Raw genomic sequence first — 14,865 nt, forward strand, 5'->3', positions numbered from 1 at the left:
ACCAGGCCACAGGGTTCCGGCCTCCAGCCCTCCTCTCCAGCACGGCCCCCAGCACCTCGAAGCCTGGGCAGAGGCTGACCCGGGCAGCCCAGAGGAAGCCAACAGGACAGGGTGGGGAAGTGTGGCAAGGCGGGCAAGGGCACCTTCGCAGCCCACCAACCATGGACTTCAGCCACTGATGACCTGAGCGCCAGGCACTGGGGTGGCCTGGATGGCCTGGTCTGGACCCCACTCACAGAGGGATCGGCTCAGCCAGTCGGATTCCCCAGAGGGAAGGTGGTGGGCACTCTGCCCCAGGGCCACCAGCCAGGAGTAAGCAGCCTCCGGGCTGCGGCTCAGCCACTCCACGGCCAGGCCACCTGCAGAGGAGGTGGGGCTGGCACCCTTCCTCCTCATCACCTCTCCCTCTGCCACCTGCCTGGCCACCCAGGGAGCAGAGGGTGATGGTCACTGAAAGAGAATGACCCCAGCCCTCGAGTGTGTAGTGCCCTCACACAAGACCTCCCCAGGCTGAAAAGGGGGCCCCTTGCACCACCCCCAGAGGAGCAAGGGCTGGCCTCTCACCCCAAGTGCTCAGACGCGGGACTGGCGGCTACCAGCTGGGCACTCAGAGCCCCAACTGTGTTCCTGACATTCCCCCACTTTCTCTGCGCCATTCCCACACCCAGCCCCACTTGGAGGCCAGTCACAGGGTCCCCGAACCAGGAGGCTTTGCTTGCCCCCTCTGGCCCATGCTGACCCCCAGGCTGGAGCCACAAAGCTTCCAGTCCCTCACTTGACAAACATTTACTGGGCAAACATCATCCTACTACTAATAATGGGACAACGAGGCCAGGGATGATGAGTGTCCGCCAGCACCCACCAAGCACCTTCCCTGCTCCAAGCACTGGCTGACCGAATCTTTAGTCCTCACAGCCACCCCGTGCAAGAGATGTTCTCATCCCATTTTACAGATGAGTAAACTGAGGCTCCACCAGGTAAGGTCATTTGCTTATGGGCACACAGCCTATAGGTAGAGGAGCTGGGTTTGAACCCAGGCCTGTCAAGATGACCCCAGGGCCCAGCTCTGACGATGCAGGGGCTCAGCTGGAGGAGTCACCCTCGGTGATAAAGGGGCCTCGACAACACCACCAGGTTATCTTCTCATTCAGAAGCTGGGTGGGGCCTTTGGAGAGCATCGCGGCAACAACGGGAAACTGAGGCCCAAGTAAGCAAGCGGCGAGCAGATGTCAGAGCCCACCCGGAACCCTCTGGGCGCCCCTCACCTTGCGCCAGAGCAGCTGGGCCTGCGGCGACCCGGTGCCCTCGATCTCGTGGCGCATGCTATTGAAGAGGGCGACGCCATACTGGTCCTCATAAAAACGCAGGAACTCCGTCAGGATCTTCCCGGTTTTCTCTGCAAGGGAAGGACAAACAGGACGGTGAGGTCGTCATGGTTACTTAGCTGCAGCGACCCGGCCCCAGGGAAGGGCGTCCCCAACGCCCCCAACTCCTGGTGGTAAAGTTGTTTGCACAAGCTCGGCACTTCCATCCACACTGCATCTCTGGCCAGAGCCGAGCATTTCCTGCGCACAATGGGTGACCCTCCGGACAGGAAACCCGGCAACGACCGGAGACAGAGAAATCACCGCAGAGAAAACACAAGAAACCGACAGACGAGGGAAAAGACGCTCGGCCTCCCGGTCACCACGCACATGCAAACGGAACCAAGATCCCGGTCAGACCAGACAGGACGTGGACGGACGGGCACCTTAACCCAAGGCTGGGTGCGGGAAATTGGGACGGCCTTGTTGGAGGGTGACCGGTGGCTGTGTGCACAACTTTAAGGGTGCATGCGGTGCCCTCTGATGCCGCGCTCACTCCTCTAGGAACCTACCCACAGAACAACTCACAGGGGCACAGCAGGCACATGCACACCAAGGCAATCACCGGAAACGAGCCGAATGTGCGTGTGGAGAATGATCCAGTCCAGCACAACAGCTTCCCCGGGACAGGAAGAAGAGGGAGGGCATCTACAGGCATATGTCCCAACAAAGGGACGGTGTCCACACTCTGGCACGTACAGAATCACATGCTGGCGATCATCCCATTTAAAAGGATTCCCGTCTGTGCATATAAACGACTTATGCTTGGAGACTTAGAGGCACAGGTCCAGAAGCAGCATTAGACTGTGCAGGATGGGAGCTCCGGGTGGGGGAGAGAGGAGCACGGAGTAAAGTTCATTTTCTGCTTTATTCACTTTTATAGCATTTGGATTATTTTACAAGCATGATTCCTTCCACAATAAAAAATAAACATTCTAAAATGAACTCATCTACCAAGTTAACAACCTTTTTGCTTTCACTGGCCGTTGGCTTTTCTCGTCGGCTGAAGCAGTTTCTGAACAGAGAAGGTGAGCGCTGTGGCCTCCAGAGCGGGCCCAGCACACATCAGACCCCTGGTATTTACGCTGCCTGGGCATCCCCATACAAGGACGAAGAAACGGAGGACCAGAGAGGGTCATGACCCACGATGACGGGGCCTTCTCCTTCGGAGAGACTTCCTGGTCCTGGGCAGCCGCAGCTTGAGTCCCAACCTGGGCTTGTGCTGGCCCACTGTGCAGCCCCCTCTCTGGGCCTCAGTTTCCCCCAGCACACTGAGAGGGCTGGACTCAGTGGTGGACAGGCCCTGCCACCTCTGACAGTCTTAGATTCCAGATTTCAAAGACCTGGTCCTTCCTCAAAAGAGAAGAGCCTGACGTGATACCGTCCCTTCCATGGGTGGTCTCTGGATACTAAGGGCACCCAGCTAGGACATTTTATTTAATCCCCTCAATAGCTCTGTGAAGTAGGGCTGGTATTATCCTCATTTTAACAGAGATGGAAACTGAGACCCAGAGAGGTTAGGTCAGTGGCACAAGGTCACACAGCTAGTAGGCAATGGATCCGGGGTACAATCTTGGGGCCCAGCCAGGAGGTGGTGGCCGGGGAGGAAGGCTGAAAGCGTGTGCCACATCTCACACCCAGGGTCTCAGGCAGGCCCCCCCCCTCCACTCCCTGCAGAGGCAGCTCAGCCCATGCACCCCTCCACACGCCTGGCCCTGCCTGTGCTCCCCTTTCCTGGAATGAGGTCATGTCTGTCCAAATTCTTTTTGGGGGGAGGAAGGGGAGAACAAATGAGGAATTTGCTTTGAATGCCTATTTTTTAAAAACCATAAACAACCAGAACTCTCTCAAAGATCACGGGAATTGTTTTGAGAAATGATGAGGCAGGATGTGGTGGGGGGCGGGGGGCAGGGGGAGAGATGGGGTAATGAATTGGGGCCAAAGAGAGAAAATAAGATTGTAGACAACAATAATATTGATAAGCCATGTAATCGCCATCATTAGCGCTGCCATTCATTGAGTGTTAACCTGAGCCAGAGGGTGGGCGGGATTTACACGCATGATCCCAAAGAATCTTCACGAAAACCCTAGGGAGTCAGTGCTATTGTTTTCCCATTTCAGGGATGAGGAGGCCTGCAGACCCAGGACTGGAGATCCAGGTTCTCAGCAGCCAGCCCACACAGCCTCAGCCCCGGGTTTTGTCCCGACTCTGCCCCAAGCAGCCTGACACCAACAGGCTCTCTCCCATCGTGCAGGGTGGGTCAGCTTGGGCCCTTGGATCTCGAGGGTCCTTTGGCCACGGTTCTGGGAAGCCTGACCCTTGAGGAGCCAGGCCCAGTAAGAAGCTGCCATCCTTGTGGCAGGACTGGAACCCGGGTCTCCCTGACTCATAGCATGCTCTCAGCTGCCGGGTCAGCAAAGCCCAGACATCACATCCAGGCAGGGAGGGGCTGGGTCTAGAAGGTCCCCCGGGCTGGACGAGGGGTGGGTGGTGTGAGGACGGGAAGGGTACCGCCCAGCCAGAAGGCCCAGGCATCGCCCTACCCGGGGGCGTGGAGGCCCAAGTTGGACGGGGCTGTGGGTGGCAGAGGAAGCCAGGGGAGGCTGAGGAAGTGAAAACCAGAACGAGGTGACCCAAACAGAGCCAGAAGGCAAAGAAGATGAGGCTGGCAGGCAGAAGCATCCGAGCTGAAGGGGCAGCGCAGGAGGCCAGGATGAAATTACCCTGGACCCTCGCGTGTGGATGCAGACGAGGCGTCCGAGTGAGGCAGTGGGAACAGGAGCGGAGGCACGAGGACTGGCGGGGAGAAGGCACCGGGCAGAGGGTGGAGGAGAGGGTGTGGGCAGAAACTTGAGGGGTGCCTCGTTCAGTGGGGAAGGAAAAGAGGAGACACTCCAGGCACCCCACACCCCAAACACACGGCAGCGGCCCTGGCCCCCATTTCCACCTGCAATTACAGGCACGCCTTGCTACCCACACTAGAGAACTCTATCGATCTGGACCTGTTTTCACATAAACCCTTTGCTACCTCAAATTCCAGAACCAAACAGACCAGAGAGTGTGGGGTCTCCCACTACCCAAACTTGCTCCCCCAACTCGGGAGCCAACTGAATTGGGAGACAGAGGGATGCTAGTATCTAAGAATTGGCTGCCAACCCCCAGGAGGGGGGGCCTGGTGCCCTTTTGCTCACTACTAGACCCCCTTGCTCATCCCTATGGCCTGGCACAGGCAGGTGCTGAGCAAGGGGGTCATCCACTCGCCGAACAGGTCCTGAGGGCCCACTGTGCGCCAGGCCCCCAGGGCTGGGGAAGCTGTGGGGCAAGGGGTGGACCACGGCATTCCTGGAGTGGTTTAGGACTGAGAGGAGGGTCCTGGGAAGCACAAGAAACTGGGTGGGCTCGAGCTAAGTTTGGAAAGGGAAGACCGTGGGGAAGCAGGGCCGAGGGTGGCTTCTTGGCAGAGGCAGCCCCGAGCACATTCTTGAGAAATGTCCTAAGATAGCTTGGGAGGAAATGCCTTGCGCTTGGTACAAAGGAAGTGCCACAGGAAGGCAGAGGATGAAGACTCGGGATGCTGTGGGGGCCTAGGCAGGCGGGGGAGGGGGTCCAGCCTGGACAAAGGGCTCATGGGGAGAAGCCCTGAACAGGGGCCGCGTCTCTGCCCAGATGCTGGTGGGGGAGGACCCAGGCGGGCCCTGTGGCTCTGGGGAAGGCCGGGCCTCGATCCTCCTGCTGTGCTCTGGGGCCACAGCCCAGGCAGCCACCACCCTGTAGGCGCTGTTCAGCACCCCACTTTCTCCCTTCTTGCCACCCTGCAGCGGCTACCTCCCTGGGGCTGCCAGGGGGTTTTTATGACTCAAATCCCACCACAGCGTCCCTGCCTGGGTGTCTGTGGGTGGTTCCCAAGGCCTCAGGCACCCCTCTCTCCTCCACACCTGCCCCCACCAGCTCTTCCCGCTTCCTCCCACGGCTTCTAGAGACTCCACATGCCGTGGATTTGGGAGCTCCGAGACCAAGGCTCACCACTCCAAAAGGGCCTGTCAGCCAGAGAGGGTGAGGGGCTCACCTGAGGTCGCACAGCCAAACCGAGGCAGTTGGGGTTCGAGCTGCAGCCTGCTCACCCCCTCCTGCTCCTGGCTCCGACCACTGTCCACAGGGCCCCACAGGGCAGCCCTTCTCCACAAGGGCAGAGAGGAAGCAGAGGCCCCAGCTGGCTGTAGTGTTCCAGTTGCTGCTGGAAACTACAGAGATGCTGGGGTGGAGCAGTCTGAGGGTGGGAGCTGGACTCGCCGACCTTCTACATTTTCTCATCCATCCTCCCTGCCTCCCTCCCCACACTGCCCTCCAGCCCCAGGCTCCCAGCCTCCTGGCCAGGAGCACAGGGTGGGGGCTGGAGTCCCAGTTCTGCCAGACGCCAGCCCTGCAAGCTGCCTAGCTCTCCCAGAGCCTCAAGTTTCTCATCTGTAAAATGGGGATAGCAGAATCTATTCACAGTGCTCTGCAGGAGCAGGACAGCAAGTGAAGTGCTCAGCTCAGGACCTCCATAAACGTTACTATTAATCATAATAGTGCTCAGCTTATAACAACAATGGTAAGAGACTGTTTGAAATTTTTTCTAGCAGGTATAACTCTTATAGCCTGAAAAAATCCAATAAAGACTTTTTTTAAAAAAGAAATAGACAAGAATCACAAAATAATAATAATGATAATGATGAGTAGGTCTTCAGCAGACAATGATCAGACAAAGGGAGAGCCCACCGGGAGAAGGAACAGCAAAGGCAAAGGCAAGGGGTGTGTGCATGGAACACCCTGGAACCCAGGTTCCCACCTGACCTTGGTGGGGCTCCCCCAGCACAATCCTCGGCCTCTGCTGGTACCCAGAGCCAATCCCTGCTCCCCTGTGTGCCCCTCTGCCAGCACATCCCGCAGAATTAGGAGGTAAGCTCACCCCACTGAGATGCAGGGCCCAACACACACCCAGATTCTTCAAATGGCCCCAGCGGTAAATACAGGTAAATGAAAACTCCACCTTACAGTGTATAAACCAAGGCTCAGAAAGACGAATGGCTCACAAAACGTCATTTCACTCATCAGTCAACAGAAACCTCCTGAGCACCCACGTGGGGTTGTCATGGGAAGGGCCCAACCGTGGGGGTCCTGATTCCCTTATTAGCCCAAGAGGGTAGCCCATGAATTCTGGGAGTGGAGCTGAGGGTCCTAACTGTGCCCAGCCACCACAGTGCTCTGGGACATCAGGGGGCCACTGCCCACCCCTGGGCCTCCCTCTCCATGTCACGCCTGTATGAGGACAGCGGGCTCCATCTGGCCTTGAAGAGGCCACTTCCCAGGACGGGGGTGGGGGGTGGAGGGGTCGGGGGGTAGGATGATCTGGCCTTGAAGAGGCCACTTCCCAGGACGGGGGTGTGGGGGGTAGGATGATCCAGCTTCAAAGAGGCCACTTCCCAGGATGGGGGGGTGGGCCAGGATGAAATACACACACACACACACACACACACACACACACACACACACACACACTCATGGAGTTTGTTTTGGAGTCAAGCCTTTCGGAAAGCTGGTTGAGTAACGCATCTTGCATCTTAGACCTCTGGATCTTAGGAAGGTTCTACCCCTCAGGTCACCGGAACTCTGACTCTGAAGCCTGCTCTCTTTGGGACCATCAAGAGTGACCCAGAGGGGCCCCCTCACCAGCCAGTTCTCCTAACTCTACCCTAGGACTCCCAGAGTTTACCAGGTGTGCCTCTCCACTGAGAACTTAAGCATGTCCAACAGCTCATCTAATGCTGACGCTACAGTTATCCCACTTCACAGGCAAGGAAACTGAGGCTCAGAGAGACCAGGTGACTTACTCAGAGACACACAGCCTGGAAGAGGAAAGAGGTGGGTTTCAAACCTTGTTTCACCCCAAAGCCTGCAGAAACGCCCCACTCCAACCCAGCGGCCTCTCCCGCTCCGCCACAGTACCATTTCCACGGCCCTGCCTTACACTTTCTTGCTGGGCCTTTGCCTAGTCCCAAGAGGCAATCAAAGCAGGCTTACTATCCCCATTTTACAGATGAGAAAACTGAGGTTCAGAGAGACAAAGTGACTTTCCCAAGGTCACACAGTTGGCGACTCTCTGAGCCAGGACTTAAGTCTGGGGTCTCCAGCCCCCATCTGGTCAGACCTGGCAGGGAACCTTCACACCTACTGGATCCTTATTTGTCCATCTTCTCTGGGCCTCAATTTTCCTAACTGTGAGATGGGTGTGTAGGTCTCCGTTGGCTCAGCTGATCTAAAATCTCAAGGACGATCTAATCGGTGCTCCCGGATCTAATCGGTGCTGCCCTGGCCCCAGGAGCTGACCGGAATGCTGGCCTCAGCACCTCCGCTGAGCTGCTGGTGAGTCAGCCGTGAGTGGGAGCTGACCACAGCCCTCTCAGGCCAGATAGAAGGACTGGGAGGGAGTGGGGGGACAGGACTCAGCACCACCCCCACCTGCAAACAGAGCACCATCTCCACTAGACACAAGAGCTCTGGGTTCAAGTCCCAGCTCTGCCACCTACTAACTGAGTGGCCTCAGCCAACGCCCCTCCCCTCTCTGAGCCTCTGTATCCCTCTCTGCAAAATGGCACAACTGTATCTGCCTGACCAGGTCCTAATAAGATCAACGAACTAACAAGTGTAAAGCATTTTGCCCCGGCAAGGAGGAGGCATGTCGCTAATGGGGGCTCCTATAAAATAGTGCCTCTTGACCAAGGTTCCTCTAACCCAGGGAGAGGCCCTTGAGACAGGGGCCGAGCACCCACTGGCCCGCCCAACCCCAGGACCAGCACCAACAGCAGCCAAGGCAGCCGGAAGAATGTTAATCTCTGATTTTCCCAACTGACAATGTTAAGGATCACGCTACTTCCTGCAGATAGCGGGGGCGGGGCTAGAAGCCCAGAGGCCCCAGGGTGGCCTGAGGTTCCCTGGAGACTCTGGGGGGCTGGGGTACTGGGCCGATTGTGCATATAGGGAAACTGAGGCTCAGAGAGGAGAAAGGGCTTGCTGAGCTGCGGATGGGAGGAGGGAGAGCAGGGGTCCTTGGAGAATGGACCTAAGAAAGGTATACCCAACCCAGAGAGCCTTGAATACCAAGCTAAGGCATTTCTTTGCCTTCTCGCGGCCCTTTCCAGGCCCAGCACAAGCCTTTTACCAGGATCACCCCCCAAATCCACGACTCAACCCTGGGGCAGGTGGTGTCCATGTTGGAGGGACCTTTCAGACAAGGAGCCTGAGAGAACTGAGACCCCTCCCAAGTCCTCAGCTGGGGCGTGGCAGATGAGGGATGTGAGCCCAGGTCCAGGACGCCCCTCCATGCTGACTGTGGATCCCCAGCCGAGATCGCATCCGCCTCGTGCCAATCATGAGGGCTTCCAGCTGGTCCCAACCCTGGTTTGGCCCGAGCTGTGGGCACTGTGCCAGACCTGTTCCTGGCTCATCCGGTCCCTCCAGTGGGCTCCAGGGACACACCTCACCCAGGAGGCCCCAGCACGGTTTCAGGGCTGAGAGAGGTGCCGACTGAAACCAGGCAGGCAGCACCCTGTAGGGCAGGGCAGGCCCAGAACCTGCCTGCCTGGTTCCCAGAGAACGAGGGAGCAGGCCCAGCATGAGGGTGAGGGGCAGCCAGGGAGACCAACCCCACCCACCAGGAGCCTAAGGAGCAGCAGAGGCAGAGTAGGGGCCGGGACTGTTTCCTGTGTCATAGAGCTGTCCAAAGTACCAGCATCTCCATCATCTGCCTGGGAAAGCTTGAAGTCTAGAGAGGTGGTGACACTCTCCTAGGGTCACACAGCATGTCACGACAGAGCTGGGTCGGCAGGCCAGGCCCCCAGTGCCTAGCCCAGGGCCTCACCCCCTAATATCACTATTAACACCTAACAGCAACAGCCATGTGTCCAGCCTCTGCTCTGTACCCAGTATGGCGCTACACGTTTACAGACATTATGTCACGTGTTATCTGCAATTTACAGAGGACGACACTGAGTCTCAGAGAGGTTAAGTGACTTGTCTGGGGACACACAGCTTGTAAGTGGCACGGACCCCGAAAAGTCTGAGTCTAACAAGGAAGGAAAGTTTGGGCAAATCCATCTCACTCCCACCTCCCAGACTGCCAGCCTCTGGGGGCAGGGGATTCCACACAGCACTGGCATTGTGGGTGGCCGCCATCAGAAAGGCTGACACGGCTCCCGCTCAGGACCTGTAATCAGGCGGGAAGCCAGGAGGAGGGGGGTAATGACAGGCTCCATTGGCCAGCAGGGGAGGGGGACTGGCAGCCGGCCCATGAGAAGAGCCTGAACTAGCAGCCAGAAGCCTGCAGAGTCAAAGCCAGGAGGGGGCAGGACAGTTGAGTGTCCCTCCCCAGGCCAGTCCTTGTCCAGAGGGGGGACAGCATCTAGACAGGGCAAGGGACTGACCCAAGGTCACCCCACGAGTACTCTTGAAGAAGAGGTGCAGTCAGAGACCCTGTAGGGCAGTGGCAGGTCCCTGGGACCCCACTTCTGGGCCCAAGAGGATTCCCACCCGGGCCATACCTTGCTCCCCAGAGCAAGGCCATTGGGTGAGGTGGGCTTCCTAGCTGACTAGGGGCCGGTCAAGAAGCCAGGACAGCTCAGCCCAGACTACACCACTAGTCACCGCCCCCAGCCAGGCCACTCCCATCTTATGCCTGCCACAGCCTCCAAATTTCCACTCCTCTCCACTCCTGGCTCCCTCTGACCCTTCACACACACGGCAGCCACAGGGAGCTTTTTGCGACTACTTTTACCCTGAACCTCCCCTGCTCAAAAACCTTCCATAGCTCCCACTGCCTTTGGGACAAAGCTGGAGCTCCTCAGTGTGCCGCCAGCCCCAACATGCTCTCCCTTGCCATGGGGGCCCGCACAGGCTGCTCTCGGGTCAGAACACTCCCCCCTCCTTCCTCCAGGAAGTTCCGGGCTGGTGGGTACCCTCCACTCACTCCCACAGCCCCCCACTGACTGCAAATTGGGTAAAGGCCTGTTCCCTGTCAGACTCCCCCAGGCAGTACTCACTACATGTGGGACGGGGCTCGGCACATAGTAGGAACGGGAAGGATGCCCAGAGCGAGGCCACAGGCAGTGATCTGAAGCCAGGGCCGCCCCAGGCGGAGAGCCGCCGCCCCCACTGAGCAATAAAGCCCCCCACACACCCCACAGATTCCTCACCACAGAGAGGGAGGCTAATGCCCAACCCAAGGGCTGTGGCTGGGGCCTGGGCATGAGAGAATATGCACAACGCCATCCTTTTTCCTCAGGAAGGTGGCTGCCACCCACCAAGTTTCCCTCCCTGCTGGCCTCAGGTGCCCTGAAGGGACCCTCTGCTGGGTCACCCCTTCCCCGAGGCCAGTTATTAACGAGGAAAAACCTCTCCCCATAAATACGGCAGCCCACGGCATGCCAAGGCCCCATAATGACAGCCACCTGACCACGTGCCAGCTCCGTGCGAGGGACTTTAGGTGGGAGATCAAAACGGCCCAGGAGGGAGGTTCTGTCACTACCTCAGTGGACAGAGGAGGAAACGAGAGCGTGGGGGCAGTTCAGGAGCCCACCACGCGTCACCCAGCTGGTAAGGTACGATGCCGGCTGGTGACACCAGGCGCTTACCACGTGGCCAGCACTCTGCAGGGGCATTAACCACATTTTGACACTGAGCCCTGGCAACCCCAGAAGGTGGGTACAGGTGTCACCCCCACTGAGGAAACAGGCTGTGAGGCCCAGTGACTTGTCCAAGCTCAGTCTGCTGTCAAGCGGAGGAGCCCGAATGCTAGCTGGGGCTGAACCCAGACTCCCAGCGCTGCGGACACGCACGGGAGAAAGGCACGCAGAGCACTCGGTCAAGGCTCTCGCTGGCCTCCGATGGCCCCAGGAGACCGCGGCGCCATCACCACATTCTCAGCATCCGTCACAGGGCCTGGCACACTGCAGCCCCCAAACACGTTACGCTGAGTCGGATCCAGGATCTCAATCCCTTCCTCCCCGTCCCCGCCCCCAGCCATCTCCCACTTTCCAAGCTTTCCCAGATGCTGTGCCCTCCGGCTGGAACTCCCTTCCCCCTCTTTTCCACAGCTCAATCCGAGCCCAACTTCAGGCCCTCCTCAAACATCGTCTCCTCCACCACAATGTTTCCCAGCTGCCCCTCCGCATATAATTATAACAATAACTGGGGCACGAGCTAATGCATGCCACACTCAACCCGGTGCCAGGCACAGAGGCAGCTCCCATATATGCTAACCACTATTGTCAACATTATCTCATTTAACCCTCACCAGGATTTACTGTTAAACCCATTTTATGGATGAGGCATCTGAGGCTCAGAGAGGTGAAGTGACTTGCCCAACATCACACAGGCAAAACTGGGACGTGAATCCAAGCCGGCCTCTGTTCACTGCTCTCTCCCAGCACCTAGACTTGCCAGAACAGAGAACGAGCTCAGAAGTATTTGTTGACCCTCTGCTGGAACATGCCTCACTCGACTGGCAGCTGCACGGGCCAGAAGCTGCATCTTGCTCCCTTCCGTATCCCAGGGTGCCCTGCGCAGGGCGGGCTTTGGGACAGAGGAGTGGGTCTCTCACAGAGAGCTCTGTGTGTTCCAGGGCCAAGATTGAGGCAAAAAGCAAATTCTAAGCTCAGAACAGCCTCTCTGAGCCTTAGTTTCCCCATCTGTAAAATGGGCATAATGTGATAGTCCCCATACCTCACTTGCTGACTAGGGGTCCTCAGGAGATGCTGGCTTTTGTCGTTACCCATCAAAGGGCCAGGGAAGCCGTACAAAGGTACAGCCTGTTATCTTGACATTCAGCACTGGTAGAACCCCTGACCTAGAATGTTCCCTCATTAATGGGCCAGTGACATATACTGCTAACAGGCCACTGGACCTGGGAAGGGCCCTCTGAGACCAAGTCCAAGCTCTCCACTGGACAGAGGGGGAAACTGAAGCTGGGGAAGGGAGGAAGCCGCCCGAGGCCCCACAGTCCTGTCAGTGGCTCAGCTCCTTGCAGGAGCAGCGTGGAGAGAGAGAAGTCAGTGGGACTTTAGTACCCAGAGGGCAAAACTGGCCCTGGTCTTGGGGTCTGTGGCCTGGAATGCTCTCCCAGAGCCCACCCCTGCCTGGCCATCTCCTCCTCCTTCACAGGCTCCAACGTCACCTCCTCAGGATCCGCCCCCACAGACAAGTCTAGTCCCCGAGGCCTCCAGGACCGCAGCTGCCCACTTCTTGGCACTCCTCTCAAAAGCAATTGCTGTCACCATGAAAGGCTCCTTCGACCCGGCTCCCAACAGGGATCTTGTTCCCACCGTCCCCCTGGCACCCAGCTCACACCTGGCCCAGGTGGGTGCTCCAGAAACAAGCGCAAGTGAATGACCCCTGGGTGGAAGGTCATCCAGTTTCAGATGCCAAAATGGCAGCCCAGGAGGCCACTGTGGGCCTGGGAAGGAGGCTGAGGAGGGTAGAGGCTGGCTGGGTCTCCTCATCACGAAGGCGGCTTTGGGGCAAGGCAGCGGGGCCAGGAGGGGCCAGCCGGGATTTCTCACAAAGCTGCCTTTAAAGCTCTTCTCTGGGAGCAAATATTTAACCACGGCTCGGCGGCCCGGGCCTGGTGGGGAAGGGTGTGCTTGGAGGGCCCGGGGAGGGAGGAGACGGCTGAAGTGGAGGCCCAGAGAAACGCCAAAAAAAAAAAAAGGCAGACTGAGACCCGCCCACCAGGGACTGCCCTTTCCTTTACACCTCCAGGCCGCCCTGGTGGGAGGAAGTCGATTCCCATCCTGACACAAACAGGGAAACAAAAGCCCTCTCATCCCCTCCCGGCCCCTCCCTCCCTGCCTGGCCGCAGCCCCGTGCCCACAGAGCCCACAGCCTGCAGTTGGCGGCTTGTTCTGGGAGCCCAGAACCCAGGCGTCCCCACTCTCTGGGAACACAGACCCAAGCCGGAACACAGACCCAAGCCGGAGAGGGTGGAGAGGGCGACCCAGCGCAGGACCGGCCTACCCATGCCTACCCTGGGCCCGCCCAGGGGGCCCAGCGCTGTGCCTGCCATGGGGGGCACCACTCCCGCTCTGGGGAGCAGGCCTCAGGTCGGATTCCCAAGGCTGGTGTCCTACACCAGGCCCTGCCATGGCCAAGGCCACACCCCAGGCCAACAGAGCCATGAAGAAAGGGTCAAAGGGCCAGTCAAAGGCAACCTGGAAGACCCTCAGAGCTGCAAGATGCCCCAAGAAGACCAGCCGCCTCGTACCGGGCACACCCCTGCTCACCTTGCCCCGTCCTCCCGCCCCCAGAGAGACCCCTGGCTTGGAAGCCAGACACACACACAACTAATCCCAGCTCGGTGGTCCAGTGGACTCGCCTCCGAGCCTCTCTATGCCCCTCTGTGCACTGGGCATAATCAGCTTCTCCCTCATGGGGTTGTTGTCATCATGACAGGCACAGAGGTGCTGATGTCTGACAGTGATTTTGTAAACACTAACCTCTATCCGCCTCACATCTAGTCACCCATTCCTGTTCACTTCTCCTCAGCAACATCCCTCACCTCCATTCCCTTCTTTTCATTCCCACCACACCTACTGGAGCCTGAGCCCTTGTAACCTGGAGCCTGGCCACCTGCCAAAACTGCCCCCAGGCCACAGGAGAGCATTGCCCCCCGCCACAGTCCCCAGGTGTTCCTCAACACATGCCTGCTCTCAGCCCAAAGTGTAGAGCACTGACGCTGGACTGGGGACCCAGGGCGCTCTGCCGTGGCACACTCACATTGGCAGGTGCCCGCCACGGGCCTGGATCCCTGTCCTGGGCCTGTTTGAGAACCAACTTTCCCCTCAGCGCCCAGACTGGTGTTAGACCTTGAGATGCCCAGGCAGAATTTGCTGACTGAGCCCTTCCTCCACGACCAGCCCGGTAGGCAGCATCACCACCCAGTGCCTCCCCACAAGCCACCAAGAGGAAGGAGCTGGGGACAGGACCCAGCCAGAAATCCATGTCCTCCATCAGCCAGCTCAGGGTCAACCAAAATGGCAGCTGGGGGCAGAGCTAAGGTCAGGTGAGGGTCTTGGGGGCTCTATCGTGCTAGCCAAGAAAGGTTTTGTGTTGCCCTCACTCATTTACCAACCACAGGGCATTGGGCATTCAAGAGTGAGCTAGACAAACTCAGTCCCTGCTGTCTAATGAAGGAGACAGACTGTCAACAGAACCTACAATGGGGCATAGTAAGTCTCCGTCTGGGAGCAGCATGGGAAGACACCAGAACCCAGATGAGGGGCGGCTAACCCAGCCTGCGGGGTCACAGAAGACTTCCAGAAGGAGGTGGCACCTGAGACATGAAGAGGTGCTAGCTGGGTGAAGGAGGAGGGCTGGGCAGGGAGAGTACACCAAGCAGAACACACAGGAAATGCAGATTCAGACATGTGAGAAAGCATTAATCCATCCCACCAATATTTAGGAGTACCTTCT

The 14,865-nt window shown here is 58.2% G+C and overlaps 1 protein-coding gene across 1 annotated transcript in view; it reads right to left on the minus strand.

Annotated features, from left to right (window-relative positions):
• NIBAN2 (niban apoptosis regulator 2) overlaps positions 1-14,865 on the minus strand; it is a 52,273-nt gene that overhangs the window by 19,205 nt on the left and 18,203 nt on the right. The window contains exon 2 of the mRNA XM_058524111.1: positions 1,266-1,396. Coding sequence (XP_058380094.1) covers positions 1,266-1,396 — 131 coding nt within the window. The remainder of the gene's footprint in view (positions 1-1,265; positions 1,397-14,865) is intronic.

The sequence above is a fragment of the Diceros bicornis genome, chromosome 28, assembly GCF_020826845.1.
Source record: "Diceros bicornis minor isolate mBicDic1 chromosome 28, mDicBic1.mat.cur, whole genome shotgun sequence".
NCBI lineage: Eukaryota > Metazoa > Chordata > Mammalia > Perissodactyla > Rhinocerotidae > Diceros > Diceros bicornis.